The sequence below is a fragment of the Triturus cristatus genome, chromosome 8, assembly GCF_964204655.1.
Source record: "Triturus cristatus chromosome 8, aTriCri1.1, whole genome shotgun sequence".
NCBI lineage: Eukaryota > Metazoa > Chordata > Amphibia > Caudata > Salamandridae > Triturus > Triturus cristatus.
The window spans coordinates 42,279,351-42,304,941 of record NC_140591.1 but is presented as its reverse complement, the minus strand read 5'-3'; the positions used below and the strand labels follow the sequence as shown (position 1 = coordinate 42,304,941).

At 50.8% G+C, this 25,591-nt stretch overlaps 2 protein-coding genes across 2 annotated transcripts; both read right to left on the bottom strand.

The window, feature by feature from the left end:
* Window positions 1-2,553: 2,553 nt before the first annotated feature.
* LOC146799950 (histone H3) lies at window positions 2,554-3,596 on the bottom strand. Its single transcript, XM_085620862.1, has one exon. The coding sequence runs from the start codon at window positions 3,012-3,014 to the stop codon at window positions 2,604-2,606; it is 411 nt and encodes a 136-aa protein (XP_085476988.1). The 5' UTR covers window positions 3,015-3,596; the 3' UTR covers window positions 2,554-2,603.
* Window positions 3,597-3,723: 127 nt separating this feature from the next.
* LOC146799949 (histone H1.3-like) lies at window positions 3,724-4,730 on the bottom strand. The gene has a single exon (XM_085620861.1). It carries the CDS (start codon window positions 4,419-4,421, stop codon window positions 3,771-3,773), a length of 651 nt encoding a protein of 216 aa, XP_085476987.1. The 5' UTR covers window positions 4,422-4,730; the 3' UTR covers window positions 3,724-3,770.
* Between the last annotated feature and the right edge of the window lie 20,861 nt (window positions 4,731-25,591).

The window sequence follows — 25,591 nt, the reverse complement described above, 5'->3', positions numbered from 1 at the left end:
GGTCTCCTGTCGGTGCTGTGACTGAGCAGAAATGAGGGCCGCGGCCAGCGGCGGCTGCTTATATGGAGGAGCTGTGCCGGACCAGCTAGGGCGCTGCAAGCGGCCCACGTGACTCAAAGGATGGCGAGGGAGCCCGCCCCGGACCGCCCTCTGCAGGGAGCGGGGGCTGGAGCGGCCGTTGCCGTTTGAAAAAGAGCGCGCTCCCAGCCGCCTCTTTGTCGTGGGCTCTGCAGCTGCCGCCGGGGCATAGATCACAGTCAAGCACACACACACGCGCCTCCCTTCCCGGGCCCCCACTCGTCACCGCGGCCCGCCTAACCCTGGCGCTCGGTGCCCGCTCCCACCATGAACAGAAGGCTCTGAAAAGTGTTAATGGAGCAAACAGGTTAACGGCCTCGCCGGCAGCACCCAGCTGTGTGCGGCCGCCCGCCACCCCGTAACACTGTCCACATGTCACGCCCGGTTGTGGCAAGTCTGTAAACTGCCCCTATTAAAATGTACATTTTTTTTTTTTTTACAAAAACATTATTATTGTGGGCCTCAAGCTAGGTTTTGGGACGGGGGCCAAGATCTACGTGTACGTCCGAGGGCTTGTGCATGCCCTCCTATGTAGCGACGGTGCGGGCGCTGCCGCAACTATGAAGCCGCCAGAGTAACACCTTGGCCACGGATACGCTCTTTGATGGAGTCTGTGGTTGGCCCTGAAAAGAGCCTTTGTGTTTAGGGTGCGTTTCCACGGTGGTCTGCGGGCCTTTACTTGCTTGCTTTGCCCCCTGCCTTGTGGCTCTCGGTTTTCTTGGGCAGCAGCACGGCCTGGATGTTGGGCAGGACTCCTCCCTGGGCGATGGTGACTCGGCCCAGCAGCTTGTTCAGCTCCTCGTCGTTGCGGATGGCCAGCTGGAGGTGTCTGGGGATGATGCGGGTCTTTTTGTTGTCCCGGGCCGCGTTGCCGGCCAGCTCCAGGATCTCAGCGGTCAGGTACTCCAGGACTGCAGCCAGATAGACTGGGGCACCGGCGCCCACCCTCTCGGCGTAGCTTCCCTTGCGGAGCAGCCTGTGCACACGGCCCACGGGGAACTGGAGCCCGGCTCTGGAAGAGCGTGTCTTGGCCTTAGCGCGGGCCTTTCCTCCTTGCTTTCCGCGTCCAGACATGGCGATCGATGCAGGGGCTCACTCACACAACAGAGAGAATAGTACTGCTGTTCTGCGGGACTCCGGCGATATAAAGACTTCGGGCGCTTCTGATTGGTTGACAGCTAGGCTCTGATAGTTCTTCTCATTGGAGGGAGGAGGGCTTCCTTTTCACCAATCAAAGTTCCAGTACCGCATTACAAAGGGAAGTGGGGGCCCTTCCTGAGCCTGCCAATGAGACGGGAGAGCAGAGAAGCAGCTACTTTACACGGCCAGCCTATAAATACAAGTGCCGGGCTCGCCTGCCTTATTTCTCTCGGCTCCACAGGAAGCGGTGCAGATTGTCGACCATGCCTGAACCAGCCAAGTCCGCGCCGGCTCCCAAGAAGGGCTCCAAGAAAGCGCTCTCCAAGCCGCCCAAGAAGGACGGGAAGAAGCGCAAGAGGAGCAGGAAGGAAAGCTATGCTATCTACATTTACAAAGTGATGAAGCAGGTGCACCCGGACACCGGCATCTCCTCCAAGGCCATGGGCATCATGAACTCCTTCGTGAACGACATCTTCGAGCGCATCGCCGGGGAGGCTTCCCGCCTGGCCCACTACAACTCGCGGCGCACCATCACCTCCCGGGAGATCCAGACCGCAGTGCGTCTGCTGCTGCCCGGAGAGCTGGCCAAGCACGCCGTGTCCGAGGGCACCAAGGCCGTCACCAAGTACACCAGCGCCAAGTAAGGCTTCGAGGCGCATCCCCAACTAACACAACGGCTCTTTTAAGGGCCACTCACGTCCTCCCCTAAGAGCTAATGTGCTTCATTTATGACCGGAGAAAGAAGTGTTTTAAACGGTAATGTTGAGCGCACAAGACCCGCTCTCACGGGGCTTGCTGCAGACCGAGGGACGATGGAGCAGGCAACCCGTTTTAATAAGCATGTTTATATGAATGAGCCCTCTTTGGGACCAAGTGTCACACAAGCACTGTAATGTAAAGATGACGTTAAATAAAGCCCACGCGGAACTCGCACGGCTGCCCCCGGGCTTATTGTTTCCTGCGACCAGTTTTAGTGTGTGCGGGTGTCACGTTGTGTTTGTACTTTAAGACCAGGGGCAACGGCTAACATCCGCCCCAGGGCAAAGGCTCCCGAAATCGGGACACATAAACCCGATGTACAGATGCCCCACAGCGCTGGCTTGTGACCAGCGGATCCCAGCACGACCCTCTACCCAAACAAAGCGCTTTATTAATTGAAGAGGTGGCTGTGCACACCGAGTGCTCGGATTTCCCAGTGCCGGTATAAGTTTCCCAGTGCCTGTATAAGTTTCCCAGTGCCGGTATAAGTTACCCAGTACTCGGGGTACTCTCAGCCAGCCCACCCACCCACACCTGTAGAACATGGCAGATAAGAGAAGCTCGTAGGTGACAGGGTGGTGGCCCTTAAAAGAGCCGTTGTGGTGGTTGTTCGGGTCGGTGTCTCCTTAGGCCCTCTCGCCTCGGATGCGACGGGCCAGCTGGATGTCCTTGGGCATGATGGTCACCCTCTTGGCGTGGATGGCGCACAGGTTGGTGTCCTCGAAGAGCCCGACCAGGTAGGCCTCGCTGGCCTCTTGCAGGGCCATGACGGCGGAGCTCTGGAAGCGCAGGTCGGTCTTGAAGTCCTGGGCGATCTCCCTCACCAAGCGCTGGAAGGGCAGCTTGCGGATGAGGAGCTCGGTGGACTTCTGGTAGCGGCGGATCTCGCGGAGAGCCACAGTGCCGGGTCGGTAGCGGTGAGGCTTCTTGACTCCACCGGTGGCAGGGGCGCTCTTGCGGGCAGCCTTGGTGGCCAGCTGCTTGCGAGGCGCTTTGCCGCCGGTGGACTTGCGGGCTGTCTGCTTGGTGCGGGCCATGGCGGGAGCGGTCTCTCTCAACGACGAGCGAGGAAGAATGGAGTTCGAGCAGGCAAGAGCCCTATTTATGCACTCGAAGACGGAGGGCTGCTCTGGTTGGCTGAAGCGACCGCCCCAGGTTTGAAAACAGCCCGCGGTGTGCAACGATTGGCTACTCAACCGGAGGCTGTAGCCTGCCTCTCCAATGAGCTGTGGAGAAAAAGACACCCTCCGATTGGACGATGTACGTTGGAGCCGAAGCCCGCGCTTCGGTCAACCTTTGTCTCCGTGTCCATCCACTCATTTGTAGTCACACGAACCACTCGCCCCCGATCAACTGGGCGAGGAGACCAGGATGTTTTAAGTGTACCGCCCTTGGTCACCCTGGAACACGCCGCCGTTGACTGCGCTCGATTTCACGTTCACAATCGTCTGCTTTATGCAGACACCACTTCGAGTCTGCCCGGATACAGTGAAAGCACCAAGGCACACGTTATCTCACATTTATTATAAACTGAGGTCTAATAACTCCCAGACCCCCTTCTTTCTTTGTTATAAAGATTCCAATCCACGCAGCACCAAAAGAGCCGTTCATATGACCAAGATCACACACGGCACTCGCGTGTGTAAAGGTGCGCTAGGGATTTACTGTGCCGTTTATTATTATTGAGAAGTGTGCACGCGGGGTGAAAGGGTGGGGGTGAACAAGCTCTCTTCTAGACCGGGTGGATGGCTCTTAAAAGAGCCGTTGTGTTTGCAGTGTCTCGGTGCAAGCCCTTACTTCTTCTTGGGCGCTGCCTTCTTGGGCTTGGCTGCTTTGGGCTTGGCTGCCTTGGGTTTGACTACCTTGGCAGGGCTTTTCTTGGCCACTTTGGGCTTCGCCGCCTTGGCTTTCGCTGGGCTCTTGGCAGCCTTCTTGGCGGGGGCAGCCTTGGGCTTCTTGGGGCTCTTTGCTGCCGCTGGCTTCTTGACCTTCTTCGGGCTCTTCTTGACCCCCGCGGGAGCCTTTTTGGGCTTCTTGGCAGCAGGGGCAGCTTTCTTGGCCGCTGGTTTCTTGGTCTTGGCGGCCGCCTTCTTGGCCGCCTTCTTGCCCTCCAGCTGCTTCTTGTTCACCTTGAAGGATCCGGAGGCCCCGGTGCCCTTCAGCTGGGCCAGGGCGCCTTTGCTGACCAGGCTCTTGACGGAGGCCTTGACCCGGCTCTTGTTCTTGTCCACATCGTAGCCCTCGGCGATCAGCCCCTTCTTCATGGCCGACAGGGAGACTCCCTTCCTCTCGGCAGAGGCGGTCACCACCTTCAAGATCAGATCGGCCACGCTGGGGCCGGAAGGCTTCTTGGCCTTGGAGGCCCCCGCTGTCTTCTTCTGCTGCTTCTTCTTGGGGGCGACCTCAGCGGGAGGCGCCGCGGCGGCTGGAGCGGTTTCGGCCATTGCAATGCAAGTCTCGGCGCGGGCGCTGTCACAGAACAGAAATGTCCCTCTCGGCCCGAGCCCCGTGAATATATACAGGGAGGAGCCAGCCTCTGATTGGTCGCGAGCAGACAGGGCTCTGCGAGGCACACTCGGCTCTCTGCTCCGAGCTGACTTTTGTGTTTCCTACCTTCCGATTATCCACGTTTTAAAGCACAATCAGTTAAACACGCGCTTCCACACATGTATGACCAGGAGCCCAGCTTCGGCCCTCTCCCGGGCCTGCCCCCGTTTCGGATCCACCCCTCGTCCCTGGCTTGTGATCCGCGGGGAGACTCGGCGCTCCCCCGACGGCGGACGCCTCCATGCCTGAAATCCCGGGCTCCCGGCCCCTTTTCCCCGGTCCACTCTCGCCTCCTGCGGCCGGGAGCGGCGGCCCGCGGGAGGGAGGGGGCTCCTGCAGGGAGCGGGCCCTGCGGCGTCACAGTGGGGCTGCGGGGGCCGCGGGGAGCGCGTTCTGGAACGGGCCGAAGTAACACAGGGCTCCGCCGGCCGAGCGCGGGGTGGAAACAATGCCAGGGAGCCCCCAGCCCGGCGCCTGCACCCTCGGCTGTGGCACCCACGGCTGGGGGGGGCGCAACCGGAGGCCTTTTACAAGCAGCGGGGCACGGCCCTGGCTCCGGCCTCGCATGCATCACCAGGCGGCCGTGTGCTGGCAGCTTCACATGCAGGCAGAGGGCATTCACTGCCGAGCGCCGAGCCAGAGGAGGCGGGCGCAGACTAAATAAAATAAATACAGTGACACAACGAAGGAAGGCGGCCGAGTTAGGCCTACATGTTTAAAAACACCCCAAGTGAGAGCAGAGGGTGGGAATGCACCTGAAATGGTGACCCCAGTACCGGCATGGAGGCACTCTACTGAGCTGATTTTTAAAGCTGGAGCTAGGTGTACGTCTGAGGTGACATCTGTAGACAGAGTGAGTTACTGTATGTCAGACGCTGAGCCTATGACCGGGGGGAGGCCCACTGCGGAACTGAATAGTACAGTACAGAGTGAGGCATGTGACTACAACTGTTCTACTGAGCCCTATCGCTGGAGTGGGGACCACTCCTGAATCCAATGGTATATCACGAGGGAGACCTGAGACCAGAAATGATATTCTGCGCCCTGTAGCCTGATCGAGGCCTGCTGCTAATTTGGACGGAGGTAGGGGAAGAAAACAGAACACTTCACATAGTCCAGAACGTACATGAACACCAGTCCCAGTATCAGATCTTAGCCTTCAGGATCTCCGGCCCATCCCTAGCTTCCAGGTACCTGTTTTAGTAATATGTGTGACATTTGGAGGTGTACAGCTTCAAGGGGATGAAGTTGCACCTTCTACACAGGGTTGAGGAGCTCCGCGCAGGGTGAAATTTCAGGGTTCATGCCTGGCTGGAGGTGTGAAAACAAAACACTCCACATAGTCACACCTCCATCCAGGGGTGAACCCTGAAATCTCACCCTGCGCGGAGCTCCATGACCCTGGGTAGAAGGTGCGACTTCATCCCCTTGAAGCCTAACACCTACAAATGTCACAAGTATCAGTACAACTGGTGCCAGGAGGCTGGAAGTAGGCCCAAGGCCTTGCAGGCCATATTCTGATACTGTAAAGGAGCTAAATACACTTTCCTGAGAATGTGAGGTGTTTTATTTTCACACCAACAGCCAGGGGTGAACCCTGAATTCTCACCCTGCGCGGAGCTCCATAACCCTGGGTAGAAGTTGCGACTTCATCCCCTTGAAGCCTAACACCTGCAAATGTCACCAGTATCAGTAAAACTGGAGTCTGGAGGCTGGAAACACACCCAAGGCATTGCAGGTCCTATTCTGATACTGTAAAGGAGTTAAATACACTTTACTGAGGATGTGAAGTGTTTTGTTTTCACACCACCAGCCAGGGGTGAACCCTGAATTCTCACCCTGCGCGGAGATCCATAACCCTGGGTAGAAGGTGCGACTTCATCCCCTTGAAGCCTAACACCTGCAAACGTCACAAGCATCAGTAAAACTGGTGCCTGGATGCTGGAAACACACCCAGGGCCTTGCAGGCCTTATCCTGATACTGTAAAGGAGTTAAATACACTTTCCTGAGTATGTGAAGTGTTTTGTTTTCACACCTTGAGCCAGGGGTGAACCCTGAAATCTAACCCTGCGCGGAGCTCCATGACCCTGGGTAGAAGGTGCGACTTCTTCCCCTTGAAGCCTAACACCTGCAAATGTCACCAGTATCAGTAAAACTGGTGTCTGGAGGCTGGAAACACACCCAAGGCATTGCAGGCCCTATTCTGATACTGTAAAGGAGTGAAATACACTTTCCTGAGTATGTGAAGTGTTTTATTTTCACACCTTGAGCCAGGGGTGAACCCTGAAATCTAACCCTGCGCGGAGCTCCGTGACCATGGGTAGAAGGTGCGACTTCTTCCCCTTGAAGCCTAACACCTGCAAATGTCACAAGCATCAGTAAAACTGGTGCCTGGATGCTGGAAACACACCCAAGGCCTTGCAGGCCTTATTCTGATACTGTAAAGGAGTTAAATACACTTTCCTGAGTATGTGAAGTGTTTTATTTTCACACCTCCAGCCAGGGGTGAACCCTGATATCTCACCCTGCGCGGAGCTCCATACCCTTGGGTAGAAGGTGCAACTTTATCCCCTTGAAGCCTAACACCTGCAAATGTCACAAGTATCAGTAAATTGGTGCCAGGAGGCTGGAATTAGGCCCAAGGCCTTGCAGGCCTTGTTCTGATACTGTGAAGGAGTTAAATACACTTTACTGAGTATGTAAAGTGTTTTGTTTTCACACCAACAGCCAGGGGTGAACCCTGAATTCTCACCCTGCGCGGAGCTCCATAACCTTGGGTAGAAGGTGCAACTTCATCCCCTTGAAGCCTAACACCTGCAAATGTCACCAGTATCAGTAAAACTGGTGTCTGGAGGCTGGAAACACACCCAAGGCCTTGCAGGCCTTATTATGATACTGTAAAGCAGTTAAATACACTTTCCTGAGTATGTGAAGTGTTTTATTTTCACACCTCAAGCCTGGGGTGAAGCCAGAAATCTCACCCTGCGCGGAGCTCCATGACACTGGGTAGAAGGTGCGACTTCATCCCCTTGAAGCCTAACACCTGCAAATGTCACAAGTATCAGTAAAACTGGTGCCAGGAGGCTGAAAGTAGGCCCAAGGCCTTGTAGGCCTTGTTCTGATACTGTAAAGCAGCTAAATACACTTTCCTGAGTATGTGAAGTGTTTTATTTTCACACCTCAAGCCTGGGGTGAACCCTGAAATCTTACCCTGCGCGGAGCTCCATAACCCTGGGTAGAAGGTGCGACTTCATCCCCTTGAAGCCTAACACCTGCAAATGTCACAAGTATCAGTAAAACTGGTGCCTGGAGGCTGGAAACACACCCAAGGCCTTGCAGGCCTTATTGTGATACTGTAAAGCAGTTAAATACACTTTCCTGAGTATGTGAAGTGTTTTATTTTCACACCTCCAGCCAGGGGTGAACCCTGAAATCTTACCCTGCGCGAAGCTCCATGACCCTGGGTAGAAGGTGCGACTTCATCCTCTTGAAGCCTAACACCTGCAAATGTCACAAGTATCAGTAAAACTGGTGCCAGGAGGCTGGAAGTAGGCCCAAGGCCTTGCAGGCCTTATTCTGATACTGTAAAGGAGCTAAATACACTTTCCTGAGTATTTGAAGTGTTTTATTTTCACACCTCCAGCCAGGGGTGAAGCCTGAAATCTTACCCTGCGCGGAGCTCCATAACCCTGGGTAGAAGGTGCGACTTCATCCCCTTGAAGCCTAACACCTACAAATGTCTCAAGTATCAGTAAAACTGGTGCCTGGAGGCTGGAAACACACCCAAGGCCTTGTAGGCCTTATTCTGATACTGTAAAGGAGCTAAATACGCTTTCCTGAGTATGTGAAGTGTTTTATTTTCACACCTCCAGCCAGCGGTGAACCCTGAAATCTTACCCTGCGCAAAGCTCCTTAACCCTGGGTAGAAGGTGCGACTTCATCCCCTTGAAGCCTGACACCTGCAAATGTCACAAGCATCAGTTAAACTGGTGCCTGGATGCTGGAAACACACCCAAGGCCTTGCAGGCCTTATCCTGATACTGTAAAGGAGTTAAATACACTTTCCTGAGTATGTGAAGTGTTTTGTTTTCACACCTTGAGCCAGGGGTGAACCCTGAAATCTAACCCTGCGCGGAGCTCCATACCCTTGGGTAGAAGGTGCAACTTTATCCCCTTGAAGCCTAACACCTGCAAATGTCACAAGTATCAGTAAAACTGGTGCCAGGAGGCTGGAAGTAGGCCCAAGGCCTTGCAGGCCTTATTCTGATACTGTAAAGGAGTTAAATACACTTTCCTGAGTATGTGAAGTGTTTTATTTTCACACCTCCAGCCAGGGGTGAACCCTGATATCTCACCCTGCGCGGAGCTCCATACCCTTGGGTAGAAGGTGCAACTTTATCCCCTTGAAGCCTAACACCTGCAAATGTCACAAGTATCAGTAAATTGGTGCTAGGAGGCTGGAACTAGGCCCAAGGCCTTGCAGGCCTTGTTATGATACTGTGAAGGAGTTAAATACACTTTACTGAGTATGTAAAGTGTTTTGTTTTCACACCAACAGCCAGGGGTGAACCCTGAATTCTCACCCTGCGCGGAGCTCCATAACGCTGGGTAGAAGTTGCGACTTCATCCCCTTGAAGCCTAACACCTGCAAATGTCACCAGTATCAGTAAAACTGGTGTCTGGAGGCTGGAAACACACCCAAGGCATTGCAGGTCCTATTCTGATACTGTAAAGGAGTTAAATACACTTTACTGAGAATGTGAAGTGTTTTGTTTTCACACCTTGAGCCAGGGGTGAACCCTGAAATCTAACCCTGCGCGGAGCTCCATGACCCTGGGTAGAAGGTGCGACTTCCTCCCCTTGAAGCCTAACACCTGCAAATGTCACAAGGATCATTAAAACTGGTGTCTGGAGGCTGGAATTAGGCCCAAGGCCTTGCAGGCCTTGTTCAGTTACTGTGAAGGAGATAGATACTCTTTACTGAGTATGTGAAGTGTTTTGTTTACACACAAACAGCCAGGGGTGAACCCTGAATTCTCACCCTGCGCAGAGCTCCATAACCCTGGGTAGAAGGTGCGACTTCATCCCCTTGAAGCCTAACACCTGCAAATGTCACAAGCATCAGTAAAACTGGTGCCTGGATGCTGGAAACACACCCAAGGCCTTGCAGGCCTTATTCTGATACTGTAAAGGAGTTAAATACACTTTCCTGAGTATGTGAAGTGTTTTATTTTCACACCTCCAGCCAGGGGTGAACCCTGATATCTCACCCTGCGCGGAGCTCCATACCCTTGGGTAGAAGGTGCAACTTTATCCCCTTGAAGCCTAACACCTGCAAATGTCACAAGTATCAGTAAATTGGTGCCAGGAGGCTGGAATTAGGCCCAAGGCCTTGCAGGCCTTGTTCTGATACTGTGAAGGAGTTAAATACACTTTACTGAGTATGTAAAGTGTTTTGTTTTCACACCAACAGCCAGGGGTGAACCCTGAATTCTCACCCTGCGCGGAGCTCCATAACCTTGGGTAGAAGGTGCAACTTCATCCCCTTGAAGCCTAACACCTGCAAATGTCACAAGTATCAGTAAATTGGTGCTAGGAGGCTGGAAGTAGGCCCAAGGCCTTGCAGGCCTTGTTCTGATACTGTGAAGGAGTTAAATACACTTTACTGAGTATGTAAAGTGTTTTGTTTTCACACCAACAGCCAGGGGTGAACCCTGAATTCTCACCCTGCGCGGAGCTCCATAACCCTGGGTAGAAGGTGCGACTTCATCCCCTTGAAGCCTAACACCTGCAAATGTCACAAGCATCAGTAAAACTGGTTCCTGGATGCTGGAAACACACCCAAGGCCTTGCAGGCCTTATTCTGATACTGTAAAGGAGTTAAATACACTTTACTGAGAATGTGAAGTGTTTTGTTTTCACACCTTGAGCCAGGGGTGAACCCTGATATCTCACCCTGCGCGGAGCTCCATACCCTTGGGTAGAAGGTGCAACTTTATCCCCTTGAAGCCTAACACCTGCAAATGTCACAAGTATCAGTAAGTTGGTGCCAGGAGGCTGGAATTAGGCCCAAGGCCTTGCAGGCCTTGTTCTGATACTGTGAAGGAGTTAAATACACTTTACTGAGTATGTAAAGTGTTTTGTTTTCACACCAACAGCCAGGGGTGAACCCTGAATTCTCACCCTGCGCGGAGCTCCATAACCTTGGGTAGAAGGTGCAACTTCATCCCCTTGAAGCCTAACACCTGCAAATGTCACAAGTATCAGTAAATTGGTGCTAGGAGGCTGGAAGTAGGCCCAAGGCCTTGCAGGCCTTGTTCTGATACTGTGAAGGAGTTAAATACACTTTACTGAGTATGTAAAGTGTTTTGTTTTCACACCAACAGCCAGGGGTGAACCCTGAATTCTCACCCTGCGCGGAGCTCCATAACCCTGGGTAGAAGGTGCGACTTCATCCCCTTGAAGCCTAACACCTGCAAATGTCACAAGCATCAGTAAAACTGGTTCCTGGATGCTGGAAACACACCCAAGGCCTTGCAGGCCTTATTCTGATACTGTAAAGGAGTTAAATACACTTTGCTGAGTATGTGAAGTGTTTTATTTTCACACATCCAGCCAGGGTTGAACCCTGATATCTCACCCTGCGCGGAGCTCCATACCCTTGGGTAGAAGGTGCAACTTTATCCCCTTGAAGCCTAACACCTGCAAATGTCACAAGTATCAGTAAATTGGTGCCAGGAGGCTGGAATTAGGCCCAAGGCCTTGCAGGCCTTGTTCTGATACTGTGAAGGAGTTAAATACACTTTACTGAGTATGTAAAGTGTTTTGTTTTCACACCAACAGCCAGGGGTGAACCCTGAATTCTCACCCTGCGCGGAGCTCCATAACCTTGGGTAGAAGGTGCAACTTCATCCCCTTGAAGCCTAACACCTGCAAATGTCACAAGTATCAGTAAATTGGTGCTAGGAGGCTGGAAGTAGGCCCAAGGCCTTGCAGGCCTTGTTCTGATACTGTGAAGGAGTTAAATACACTTTACTGAGTATGTAAAGTGTTTTGTTTTCACACCAACAGCCAGGGGTGAACCCTGAATTCTCACCCTGCGCGGAGCTCCATAACCCTGCGTAGAAGTTGCGACTTCATCCCCTTGAAGCCTAACACCTGCAAATGTCACAAGCATCAGTAAAACTGGTGCCTGGGTGCTGGAAACACACCCAAGGCCTTGCAGGCCTTATCCTGATACTGTAAAGGAGTTAAATACACTTTTCTGAGTATGTGAAGTGTTTTGTTTTCACACCTTGAGCCAGGGGTGAACCCTGAAATCTAACCCTGCGCGGAGCTCCATGACCCTGGGTAGAAGGTGCGACTTCCTCCCCTTGAAGCCTAACACCTGCAAAGGTCACAAGCATCAGTAAAACTGGTGCCTGGATGCTGGAAACACACCCAAGGCCTTGCAGGCCTTATTCTGATACTGTAAAGGAGTTAAATACACTTTCCTGAGTATGTGAAGTGTTTTATTTTCACACCTCCAGCCAGGGGTGAACCCTGACTTCTCACCCTGCGCGGAGCTCCATAACCCTGGGTAGAAGGTGCGACTTCATCCCCATGAAGCCTAACACCGGCAAATGTCACAATTATCAGTAAAACTGGTGCCTGGAGGCTGGAAACACACCCAAGGCCTTGCAGGCATTATTCTGATACTTTAAAGGAGTTAAATACACTTTCCTGAGTATGTGAAGTGCTTTATTTTCACACCTCCAGCCAGGGGTGAACCCTGATATCTCACCCTGCGCGGAGCTCCATAAGCCCGGGTAGAAGGTGCGACTTTGTCCCCTTGAAGCCTAACGCCTGCAAATGTCACAAGTATCAGTAAATTAGTGCCAGGAGGCTGGAATCAGGCCAAAGGCCTTGCAGGCCTTGTTCTGTTACTGTGAAGGACTTAAATACTCTTTACTGAGTCTGTGAAGTGTTTTGATTTCACATCTCCAGCCAGGGTTGAAACCCGAAATCATACCCTGCGCGAAGGTCCATAACCCTGGGTAGAAGGTGCAACTTCATCCCCTTGAAGCCTAACACCTACAAATGTCACAAGTATCAGTAAAACTGGTGCCAGGAGGCTGGAAGTAGGCCCAAGGCCTTGCAGGCCTTATTCTGATACTGTAAAGCAGCTAAATACACTTTCCTGAGTATGTGAAGTGTTTTATTTTCACACCTCCAGCCAGGGGTGAAGCCTGAAATCTCACCCTGCGCGGAGCTCCATGACCCTGGGTAGAAGGTGCGACTTCATCCCCTTGAAGCATAACACCTCCAAGTGTCACAAGTATCAGTACAACTGGTGCCTGGAGGCTGGAAACAAACCCAAGGCCTTGCAGGCCTTGTTCTGATACTGTAAAGGAGTTAAATACACTTTCCTGAGTAAGTGAAGTGTTTTATTTTCACACTTCCATCCAGGGGTGAACCCTGAAATCTCACCCTGCGCGGAGCTCCATAACCCTGGGTAGAAGGTGCGACTTCATCCCCTTGAAGCCTAACACCTGCAAATGTCACAAGTATCAGTAAAACTGGTGCCTGGAGGCTGGAAACACACCCAAGGCCTTGCAGGCCTTATTGTGATACTGTAAAGCAGTTAAATACACTTTCCTGAGTATGTGAAGTGTTTTATTTTCACACCTCCAGCCAGGGGTGAACCCTGAAATCTTACCCTGCGCGAAGCTCCATGACCCTGGGTAGAAGGTGCGACTTCATCCCCTTGAAGCATAACACCTCCAAGTGTCACAAGTATCAGTACAACTGGTGCCTGGAGGCTGGAAACAAACCCAAGGCCTTGCAGGCCTTGTTCTGATACTGTAAATGAGTTAAATACACTTTCCTGAGTAAGTGAAGTGTTTTATTTTCACACTTCCATCCAGGGGTGAACCCTGATATCTCACCCTGCGCGGAGCTCCATAACCCTGGGTAGAAGTTGCGACTTCATCCCCTTGAAGCCTAACACCTGCAAATGTCACCAGTATCAGTAAAACTGGAGTCTGGAGGCTGGAAACACACCCAAGGCATTGCAGGTCCTATTCTGATACTGTAAAGGAGTTAAATACACTTTAATGAGTATGTGAAGTGTTTTGTTTTCACACCACCAGCCAGGGGTGAACCCTGAATTCTCACCCTGAGCGGAGCTCCATAACCCTGGGTAGAAGGTGCGACTTCATCCCCTTGAAGCCTAACACCTGCAAACGTCACAAGCATCAGTAAAACTGGTGCCTGGGTGCTGGAAACACACCCAAGGCCTTGCAGGCCTTATCCTGATACACTGTAAAGGAGTTAAATACACTTTGCTGAGTATGTGAAGTGTTTTATTTTCACACCTCCAGCCAGGGTTGAACCCTGATATCTCACCCTGCGCGGAGCTCCATACCCTTGGGTAGAAGGTGCAACTTTATCCCCTTGAAGCCTAACACCTGCAAATGTCACAAGTATCAGTAAATTGGTGCCAGGAGGCTGGAATTAGGCCCAAGGCCTTGCAGGCCTTGTTCTGATACTGTGAAGGAGTTAAATACACTTTACTGAGTATGTAAAGTGTTTTGTTTTCACACCAACAGCCAGGGGTGAACCCTGAATTCTCACCCTGCGCGGAGCTCCATAACCTTGGGTAGAAGGTGCAACTTCATCCCCTTGAAGCCTAACACCTGCAAATGTCACAAGTATCAGTAAATTGGTGCTAGGAGGCTGGAAGTAGGCCCAAGGCCTTGCAGGCCTTGTTCTGATACTGTGAAGGAGTTAAATACACTTTACTGAGTATGTAAAGTGTTTTGTTTTCACACCAACAGCCAGGGGTGAACCCTGAATTCTCACCCTGCGCGGAGCTCCATAACCCTGCGTAGAAGTTGCGACTTCATCCCCTTGAAGCCTAACACCTGCAAATGTCACAAGCATCAGTAAAACTGGAGTCTGGAGGCTGGAAACACACCCAAGGCATTGCAGGTCCTATTCTGATACTGTAAAGGAGTTAAATACACTTTACTGAGGATGTGAAGTGTTTTGTTTTCACACCACCAGCCAGGGGTGAACCCTGAAATCTTACCCTGCGTGAAGCTCCATGACCCTGGGTAGAAGGTGCGACTTCATCCCCTTGAAGCATAACACCTCCAAGTGTCACAAGTATCAGTACAACTGGTGCCTGGAGGCTGGAAACAAACCCAAGGCCTTGCAGGCCTTGTTCTGATACTGTAAATGAGTTAAATACACTTTCCTGAGTAAGTGAAGTGTTTTATTTTCACACTTCCATCCAGGGGTGAACCCTGAAATCTCACCCTGCGCGAAGCTCCATGACCCTGGGTAGAAGGTGCGACTTCATCCCCTTGAAGCCTAACACCTGCAAATGTCACAAGTATCAGTAAAACTGGTGCCAGGAGGCTGGAAGTAGGCCCAAGGCCTTGCAGGCCTTATTCTGATACTGTAAAGGAGCTAAATACACTTTCCTGAGTGTGTGAAGTGTTTTATTTTCACACCTCCAGCCAGGGGTGAAGCCTGAAATCTCACCCTGCGCGGAGCTCCATGACCCTGGGTAGAAGGTGCGACTTCATCCCCTTGAAGCCTAACACCTACAAATGTCACAAGTATCAGTAAAACTGGTGCCAGGAGGCTGGAAGTAGGCCCAAGGCCTTGCAGGCCTTATTCTGATACTGTAAAGCAGCTAAATACGCTTTCCTGAGTATGTGAAGTGTTTTATTTTCACACCTCCAGCCAGGGGTGAAGCCTGAAATCTCACCCTGCGCGGAGCTCCATAACCCTGGGTAGAAGGTGCGGCTTCATCCCCTTGAAGCCTAACACCTGCAAATGTCACAAGTATCAGTAAATCTGGTGCCAGGAGGCTGGAAGTAGGCCCAAGGCCTTGCAGGCCTTATTCTGATACTGTAAAGCAGCTAAATACGCTTTCCTGAGTATGTGAAGTGTTTTATTTTCACACTTCCATCCAGGGGTGAACTCTGAAATCTCACCCTGCGCGGAGCTCCATAACCCTGGGTAGAAGGTGCGACTTCATCCCCTTGAAGCCTAACACCTACAAATGTCACAAGTATCAGTAAAACTGGTGCCAGGAGGCTGGAAGTAGGCCCAAGGCCTTGCAGGCCTTATTCTGATACTGTAAAGCAGCTAAATACACTTTCCTGAGTATGTGAAGTGTATATTTTTCACACCTCAAGCCTGGGGTGAACCCTGAAATCTCACCCTGCGCGGAGCTCCATGACCCTGGGTAGAAGGTGCGACTTCATCCCCTTGAAGCCTAACACCTACAAATGTCACAAGTATCAGTAAAACTGGTGCCAGGAGGCTGGAAGTAGGCCCAAGGCCTTGCAGGCCTTGTTCTGATACTGTAAAGGAGTTAAATACACTTTCCTGAGTATGTGAAGTGTTTTATTTTCACACTTCCATCCAGGGGTGAACCCTGAAATCTCACCCTGCGCGGAGCTCCATGACCCTGGGTAGAAGGTGCGACTTCATCCCCTTGAAGCCTAACACCTGCAAATGTCACAAGTATCAGTAAAACTGGTGCCTGGAGGCTGGAAACACACCCAAGGCCTTGCAGGCCTTATTATGATACTGTAAAGCAGTTAAATACACTTTCCTGAGGATGTGAAGTGTTTTATTTTCACACCTCAAGCCTGGGGTGAAGCCAGAAATCTCACCCTGCGCGGAGCTCCATGACACTGGGTAGAAGGTGCGACTTCATCCCCTTGAAGCCTAACACCTGCAAATGTCACAAGTATCAGTAAAACTGGTGCCAGGACGCTGGAAGTAGGCCCAAGGCCTTGCAGGCCTTATTCTGATACTGTAAAGCAGCTAAATACAATTTCCTGAGTATGTGAAGTGTTTTATTTTCACACCTCCAGCCAGGGGTGAAGCCTGAAATCTCACCCTGCGCGGAGCTCCATGACCCTGGGTAGAAGGTGCGACTTCATCCCCTTGAAGCCTAACACCTCCAAGTGTCACAAGTATCAGTACAACTGGTGCCTGGAGGCTGGAAACAAACCCAAGGCCTTGCAGGCCTTGTTCTGATACTGTAAATGAGTTAAATACACTTTCCTGAGTAAGTGAAGTGTTTTATTTTCACACTTCCATCCAGGGGTGAACCCTGATATCTCACCCTGCGCGGAGCTCCATAACCCTGGGTAGAAGTTGCGACTTCATCCCCTTGAAGCCTAACACCTGCAAATGTCACCAGTATCAGTAAAACTGGAGTCTGGAGGCTGGAAACACACCCAAGGCATTGCAGGTCCTATTCTGATACTGTAAAGGAGTTAAATACACTTTAATGAGTATGTGAAGTGTTTTGTTTTCACACCACCAGCCAGGGGTGAACCCTGAATTCTCACCCTGAGCGGAGCTCCATAACCCTGGGTAGAAGGTGCGACTTCATCCCCTTGAAGCCTAACACCTGCAAACGTCACAAGCATCAGTAAAACTGGTGCCTGGGTGCTGGAAACACACCCAAGGCCTTGCAGGCCTTATCCTGATACTGTAAAGGAGTTAAATACACTTTCCTGAGTATGTGAAGTGTTTTGTTTTCACACCTTGAGCCAGGGGTGAACCCTGAAATCTAACCCTGCGCGGAGCTCCATGACCCTGGGTAGAAGGTGCGACTTCTTCCCCTTGAAGCCTAACACCTGCAAATGTCACCAGTATCAGTAAAACTGGTGTCTGGAGGCTGGAAACACACCCAAGGCATTGCAGGCCCTATTCTGATACTGTAAAGGAGTGAAATACACTTTACTGAGTATGTGAAGTGATTTGTTTTCACACCTCCAGCCAGGGGTGAACCCTGAAATCTTACCCTGCGCGGAGCTCCATGACCCTGGGTAGAAGGTGCGACTTCATCCCCTTGAAGCATAACACCTCCAAGTGTCACAAGTATCAGTACAACTGGTGCCTGGAGGCTGGAAACAAACCCAAGGCCTTGCAGGCCTTGTTCTGATACTGTAAAGGAGTTAAATACACTTTCCTGAGTAAGTGAAGTGTTTTATTTTCACACTTCCATCCAGGGGTGAACCCTGAAATCTCACCCTGCGCGGAGCTCCATAACCCTGGGTAGAAGGTGCGACTTCATCCCCTTGAAGCCTAACACCTGCAAATGTCACAAGTATCAGTAAAACTGGTGCCTGGAGGCTGGAAACACACCCAAGGCCTTGCAGGCCTTATTGTGATACTGTAAAGCAGTTAAATACACTTTCCTGAGTATGTGAAGTGTTTTATTTTCACACCTCCAGCCAGGGGTGAACCCTGAAATCTTACCCTGCGCGAAGCTCCATGACCCTGGGTAGAAGGTGCGACTTCATCCCCTTGAAGCATAACACCTCCAAGTGTCACAAGTATCAGTACAACTGGTGCCTGGAGGCTGGAAACAAACCCAAGGCCTTGCAGGCCTTGTTCTGATACTGTAAATGAGTTAAATACACTTTCCTGAGTAAGTGAAGTGTTTTATTTTCACACTTCCATCCAGGGGTGAACCCTGAAATCTCACCCTGCGCGAAGCTCCATGACCCTGGGTAGAAGGTGCGACTTCATCCCCTTGAAGCCTAACACCTGCAAATGTCACAAGTATCAGTAAAACTGGTGCCAGGAGGCTGGAAGTAGGCCCAAGGCCTTGCAGGCCTTATTCTGATACTGTAAAGGAGCTAAATACACTTTCCTGAGTATGTGAAGTGTTTTATTTTCACACCTCCAGCCAGGGGTGAAGCCTGAAATCTCACCCTGCGCGGAGCTCCATGACCCTGGGTAGAAGGTGCGACTTCATCCCCTTGAAGCCTAACAACTACAAATGTCACAAGTATCAGTAAAACTGGTGCCAGGAGGCTGGAAGTAGGCCCAAGGCCTTGCAGGCCTTATTCTGATACTGTAAAGCAGCTAAATACGCTTTCCTGAGTATGTGAAGTGTTTTATTTTCACACCTCCAGCCAGGGGTGAAGCCTGAAATCTCACCCTGCGCGGAGCTCCATAACCCTGGGTAGAAGGTGCGGCTTCATCCCCTTGAAGCCTAACACCTGCAAATGTCACAAGTATCAGTAAATCTGGTGCCAGGAGGCTGGAAGTAGGCCCAAGGCCTTGCAGGCCTTATTCTGATACTGTAAAGCAGCTAAATACGCTTTCCTGAGTATGTGAAGTGTTTTATTTTCACACTTCCATCCAGGGGTGAACTCTGAAATCTCACCCTGCGCGGAGCTCCATAACCCTGGGTAGAAGGTGCGACTTCATCCCCTTGAAGCCTAACACCTACAAATGTCACAAGTATCAGTAAAACTGGTGCCAGGAGGCTGGAAGTAGGCCCAAGGCCTTGCAGGCCTTATTCTGATACTGTAAAGCAGCTAAATACACTTTCCTGAGTATGTGAAGTGTATATTTTTCACACCTCAAGCCTGGGGTGAACCCTGAAATCTCACCCTGCGCGGAGCTCCATGACCCTGGGTAGAAGGTGCGACTTCATCCCCTTGAAGCCTAACACCTACAAATGTCACAAGTATCAGTAAAACTGGTGCCAGGAGGCTGGAAGTAGGCCCAAGGCCTTGCAGGCCTTGTTCTGATACTGTAAAGGAGTTAAATACACTTTCCTGAGTATGTGAAGTGTTTTATTTTCACACTTCCATCCAGGGGTGAACCCTGAAATCTCACCCTGCGCGGAGCTCCATGACCCTGGGTAGAAGGTGCGACTTCATCCCCTTGAAGCCTAACACCTGCAAATGTCACAAGTATCAGTAAAACTGGTGCCTGGAGGCTGGAAACACACCCAAGGCCTTGCAGGCCTTATTATGATACTGTAAAGCAGTTAAATACACTTTCCTGAGGATGTGAAGTGTTTTATTTTCACACCTCAAGCCTGGGGTGAAGCCAGAAATCTCACCCTGCGCGGAGCTCCATGACACTGGGTAGAAGGTGCGACTTCATCCCCTTGAAGCCTAACACCTGCAAATGTCACAAGTATCAGTAAAACTGGTGCCAGGACGCTGGAAGTAGGCCCAAGGCCTTGCAGGCCTTATTCTGATACTGTAAAGCAGCTAAATACAATTTCCTGAGTATGTGAAGTGTTTTATTTTCACACCTCCAGCCAGGGGTGAAGCCTGAAATCTCACCCTGCGCGGAGCTCCATGACCCTGGGTAGAAGGTGCGACTTCATCCCCTTGAAGCCTAACACCTGCAAATGTCACAAGTATCAGTAAAACTGGTGCCAGGAGGCTGGAAGTAGGCCCAAGGCCTTGCAGGCCTTATTCTGATACTGTAAAGGAGCTAAATATACTTTCCTGAGTATGTGAAGCTTTTATTTTCACACCTCAAGCATGGGGTGAACCCTGAAATCTCACCCTGCGCGGAGCTCCATAACCCTGGGTAGAAGGTGCGACTTGATCCCCTTGAAGCCCAACACCTGCAAATGTCACAAGTATCAGTAAAACTGGTGCCAGTAGGCTGGATGTAGGCCCAAGGCCTTGCAGGCCTTATTCTGATACTGTAAAGGAGCTAAATACACTTTCCTGAGTATGTGAAGTGTTTTATTTTCACACCTCAAGCCTGGGGTGAACCCTGAAATCTCACCCTGCGCGGAGCTCCATGACCCTGGGTAGAAGGTGCGACTTCATCCCCTTGAAGCCTAACACCTACAAATGTCACAAGTATCAGTAAATCTGGTGCCAGGAGGCTGGAAGTAGGCCCAAGGCCTTGCAGGCCTTATTCTGATACAGTAAAGCAGCTAAATACACTTTCCTGAGTATGTGAAGTGTTTTATTTTAACACCTCCAGCCTGGGGTGAAGCCTGAAACCTTACCCTGCACGGAGCTCCATGACCCTGGGTAGAAGGTGCGACTTCATCCCCTTGAAGCCTAACACCTGCAAATGTCACAAGTATCAGTAAAACTGGTGCCAGGAGGCTGGAAGTAGGCCCAAGGCCTTGCAGGCCTTATTCTGATACTGTAAAGGAGCTAAATACACTTTCCTGAGTATGTGAAGTGTTTTATTTTCACACCTCCAGCCAGGGGTGAAGCCTGAAATCTCACCCTGCGCGGAGCTCCATGACCCTGGGTAGAAGGTGCGACTTCATCCCCTTGAAGCCTAACACCTACAAATGTCACAAGTATCAGTAAAACTGGTGCCAGGAGGCTGGAAGTAGGCCCAAGGCCTTGCAGGCCTTATTCCGATACTGTAAAGCAGCTAAATACACTTTCCTGAGTATGTGAAGTGTTTTATTTTCACACCTCCAGCCAGGGGTGAAGCCTGAAATCTCACCCTGCGCGGAGCTCCATGACCCTGGGTAGAAGGTGCGACTTCATCCCCTTGAAGCCTAACACCTCCAAGTGTCACAAGTATCAGTACAACTGGTGCCTGGAGGCTGGAAACACACCCAAGGCCTTGCAGGCCTTATTGTGATACTGTAAAGCAGTTAAATACACTTTCCTGAGTATGTGAAGTGTTTTATTTTCACACCTCCAGCCAGGGGTGAACCCTGAAATCTTACCCTGCGCGAAGCTCCATGACCCTGGGTAGAAGGTGCGACTTCATCCCCTTGAAGCATAACACCTCCAAGTGTCACAAGTATCAGTACAACTGGTGCCTGGAGGCTGGAAACAAACCCAAGGCCTTGCAGGCCTTGTTCTGATACTGTAAATGAGTTAAATACACTTTCCTGAGTAAGTGAAGTGTTTTATTTTCACACTTCCATCCAGGGGTGAACCCTGATATCTCACCCTGCGCGGAGCTCCATAACCCTGGGTAGAAGTTGCGACTTCATCCCCTTGAAGCCTAACACCTGCAAATGTCACCAGTATCAGTAAAACTGGAGTCTGGAGGCTGGAAACACACCCAAGGCATTGCAGGTCCTATTCTGATACTGTAAAGGAGTTAAATACACTTTAATGAGTATGTGAAGTGTTTTGTTTTCACACCACCAGCCAGGGGTGAACCCTGAATTCTCACCCTGAGCGGAGCTCCATAACCCTGGGTAGAAGGTGCGACTTCATCCCCTTGAAGCCTAACACCTGCAAACGTCACAAGCATCAGTAAAACTGGTGCCTGGGTGCTGGAAACACACCCAAGGCCTTGCAGGCCTTATCCTGATACTGTAAAGGAGTTAAATACACTTTCCCGAGTATGTGAAGTGTTTTGTTTTCACACCTTGAGCCAGGGGTGAACCCTGAAATCTAACCCTGCGCGGAGCTCCATGACCCTGGGTAGAAGGTGCGACTTCATCCCCTTGAAGCCTAACACCTGCAAATGTCACCAGTATCAGTAAAACTGGTGTCTGGAGGCTGGAAACACACCCAAGGCATTGCAGGCCCTATTCTGATACTGTAAAGGAGTGAAATACACTTTCCTGAGTATGTGAAGTGATTTGTTTTCACACCTCCAGCCAGGGGTGAACCCTGAAATCTTACCCAGCGCGGAGCTCCATGACCCTGGGTAGAAGGTGCGACTTCATCCCCTTGAAGCATAACACCTCCAAGTGTCACAAGTATCAGTACAACTGGTGCCTGGAGGCTGGAAACAAACCCAAGGCCTTGCAGGCCTTGTTCTGATACTGTAAAGGAGTTAAATACACTTTCCTGAGTAAGTGAAGTGTTTTATTTTCACACTTCCATCCAGGGGTGAACCCTGAAATCTCACCCTGCGCGGAGCTCCATAACCCTGGGTAGAAGGTGCGACTTCATCCCCTTGAAGCCTAACACCTGCAAATGTCACAAGTATCAGTAAAACTGGTGCCTGGAGGCTGGAAACACACCCAAGGCCTTGCAGGCCTTATTGTGATACTGTAAAGCAGTTAAATACACTTTCCTGAGTATGTGAAGTGTTTTATTTTCACACCTCCAGCCAGGGGTGAACCCTGAAATCTTACCCTGCGTGAAGCTCCATGACCCTGGGTAGAAGGTGCGACTTCATCCCCTTGAAGCATAACACCTCCAAGTGTCACAAGTATCAGTACAACTGGTGCCTGGAGGCTGGAAACAAACCCAAGGCCTTGCAGGCCTTGTTCTGATACTGTAAATGAGTTAAATACACTTTCCTGAGTAAGTGAAGTGTTTTATTTTCACACTTCCATCCAGGGGTGAACCCTGAAATCTCACCCTGCGCGAAGCTCCATGACCCTGGGTAGAAGGTGCGACTTCATCCCCTTGAAGCCTAACACCTGCAAATGTCACAAGTATCAGTAAAACTGGTGCCAGGAGGCTGGAAGTAGGCCCAAGGCCTTGCAGGCCTTATTCTGATACTGTAAAGGAGCTAAATACACTTTCCTGAGTGTGTGAAGTGTTTTATTTTCACACCTCCAGCCAGGGGTGAAGCCTGAAATCTCACCCTGCGCGGAGCTCCATGACCCTGGGTAGAAGGTGCGACTTCACCCCCTTGAAGCCTAACACCTACAAATGTCACAAGTATCAGTAAAACTGGTGCCAGGAGGCTGGAAGTAGGCCCAAGGCCTTGCAGGCCTTATTCTGATACTGTAAAGCAGCTAAATACGCTTTCCTGAGTATGTGAAGTGTTTTATTTTCACACCTCCAGCCAGGGGTGAAGCCTGAAATCTCACCCTGCGCGGAGCTCCATAACCCTGGGTAGAAGGTGCGGCTTCATCCCCTTGAAGCCTAACACCTGCAAATGTCACAAGTATCAGTAAATCTGGTGCCAGGAGGCTGGAAGTAGGCCCAAGGCCTTGCAGGCCTTATTCTGATACTGTAAAGCAGCTAAATACGCTTTCCTGAGTATGTGAAGTGTTTTATTTTCACACTTCCATCCAGGGGTGAACTCTGAAATCTCACCCTGCGCGGAGCTCCATAACCCTGGGTAGAAGGTGCGTCTTCATCCCCTTGAAGCCTAACACCTGCAAATGTCACAAGTATCAGTAAAACTGGTGCCTGGAGGCTGGAAACACACCCAAGGCCTTGCAGGCCTTATTGTGATACTGTAAAGCAGTTAAATACACTTTCCTGAGTATGTGAAGTGTTTTATTTTCACACCTCCAGCCAGGGGTGAACCCTGAAATCTTACCCTGCGCGAAGCTCCATGACCCTGGGTAGAAGGTGCGACTTCATCCCCTTGAAGCATAACACCTCCAAGTGTCACAAGTATCAGTACAACTGGTGCCTGGAGGCTGGAAACAAACCCAAGGCCTTGCAGGCCTTGTTCTGATACTGTAAATGAGTTAAATACACTTTCCTGAGTAAGTGAAGTGTTTTATTTTCACACTTCCATCCAGGGGTGAACCCTGAAATCTCACCCTGCGCGAAGCTCCATGACCCTGGGTAGAAGGTGCGACTTCATCCCCTTGAAGCCTAACACCTGCAAATGTCACAAGTATCAGTAAAACTGGTGCCAGGAGGCTGGAAGTAGGCCCAAGGCCTTGCAGGCCTTATTCTGATACTGTAAAGGAGCTAAATACACTTTCCTGAGTATGTGAAGTGTTTTATTTTCACACCTCCAGCCAGGGGTGAAGCCTGAAATCTCACCCAGCGCGGAGCTCCATGACCCTGGGTAGAAGGTGCGACTTCATCCCCTTGAAGCCTAACAACTACAAATGTCACAAGTATCAGTAAAACTGGTGCCAGGAGGCTGGAAGTAGGCCCAAGGCCTTGCAGGCCTTATTCTGATACTGTAAAGCAGCTAAATACGCTTTCCTGAGTATGTGAAGTGTTTTATTTTCACACCTCCAGCCAGGGGTGAAGCCTGAAATCTCACCCTGCGCGGAGCTCCATAACCCTGGGTAGAAGGTGCGGCTTCATCCCCTTGAAGCCTAACACCTGCAAATGTCACAAGTATCAGTAAATCTGGTGCCAGGAGGCTGGAAGTAGGCCCAAGGCCTTGCAGGCCTTATTCTGATACTGTAAAGCAGCTAAATACACTTTCCTGAGTATGTGAAGTGTTTTATTTTCACACTTCCATCCAGGGGTGAACCCTGAAATCTCACCCTGCGCGGAGCTCCATAACCCTGGGTAGAAGGTGCGACTTCATCCCCTTGAAGCCTAACACCTACAAATGTCACAAGTATCAGTAAAACTGGTGCCAGGAGGCTGGAAGTAGGCCCAAGGCCTTGCAGGCCTTATTCTGATATTGTAAAGCAGCTAAATACACTTTCCTGAGTATGTGAAGTGTATATTTTTCACACCTCAAGCCTGGGGTGAACCCTGAAATCTCACCCTGCGCGGAGCTCCATGACCCTGGGTAGAAGGTGCGACTTCATCCCCTTGAAGCCTAACACCTGCAAATGTCACAAGCATCAGTAAAACTGGTGCCTGGATGCTGGAAACACACCCAAGGCCTTGCAGGCCTTATTCTGATACTGTAAAGGAGTTAAATACACTTTCCTGAGTATGTGAAGTGTTTTATTTTCACACCTCCAGCCAGGGGTGAACCCTGATATCTCACCCTGCGCGGAGCTCCATACCCTTGGGTAGAAGGTGCAACTTTATCCCCTTGAAGCCTAACACCTGCAAATGTCACAAGTATCAGTAAATTGGTGCCAGGAGGCTGGAATTAGGCCCAAGGCCTGGCAGGCCTTGTTCTGATACTGTGAAGGAGTTAAATACACTTTACTGAGTATGTAAAGTGTTTTGTTTTCACACCAACAGCCAGGGGTGAACCCTGAATTCTCACCCTGCGCGGAGCTCCATAACCTTGGGTAGAAGGTGCGACTTCATCCCCTTGAAGCCTAACACCTACAAATGTCACAAGTATCAGTAAAACTGGTGCCAGGAGGCTGGAAGTAGGCCCAAGGCCTTGCAGGCCTTATTCCGATACTGTAAAGCAGCTAAATACACTTTCCTGAGTATGTGAAGTGTTTTATTTTCACACCTCCAGCCAGGGGTGAAGCCTGAAATCTCACCCTGCGCGGAGCTCCATGACCCTGGGTAGAAGGTGCGACTTCATCCCCTTGAAGCATAACACCTCCAAGTGTCACAAGTATCAGTACAACTGGTGCCTGGAGGCTGGAAACAAACCCAAGGCCTTGCAGGCCTTGTTCTGATACTGTAAATGAGTTAAATACACTTTCCTGAGTAAGTGAAGTGTTTTATTTTCACACTTCCATCCAGGGGTGAACCCTGAAATCTCACCCTG

Coding starts and splice junctions, on each gene's coding strand:
- LOC146799949 (XM_085620861.1), bottom strand. CDS start 4,421: ATGGCCGAAACCGCTCCAGCCGCCGCGGCGCCTCCCGCTGAGGTCGCC.
- LOC146799950 (XM_085620862.1), bottom strand. CDS start 3,014: ATGGCCCGCACCAAGCAGACAGCCCGCAAGTCCACCGGCGGCAAAGCG.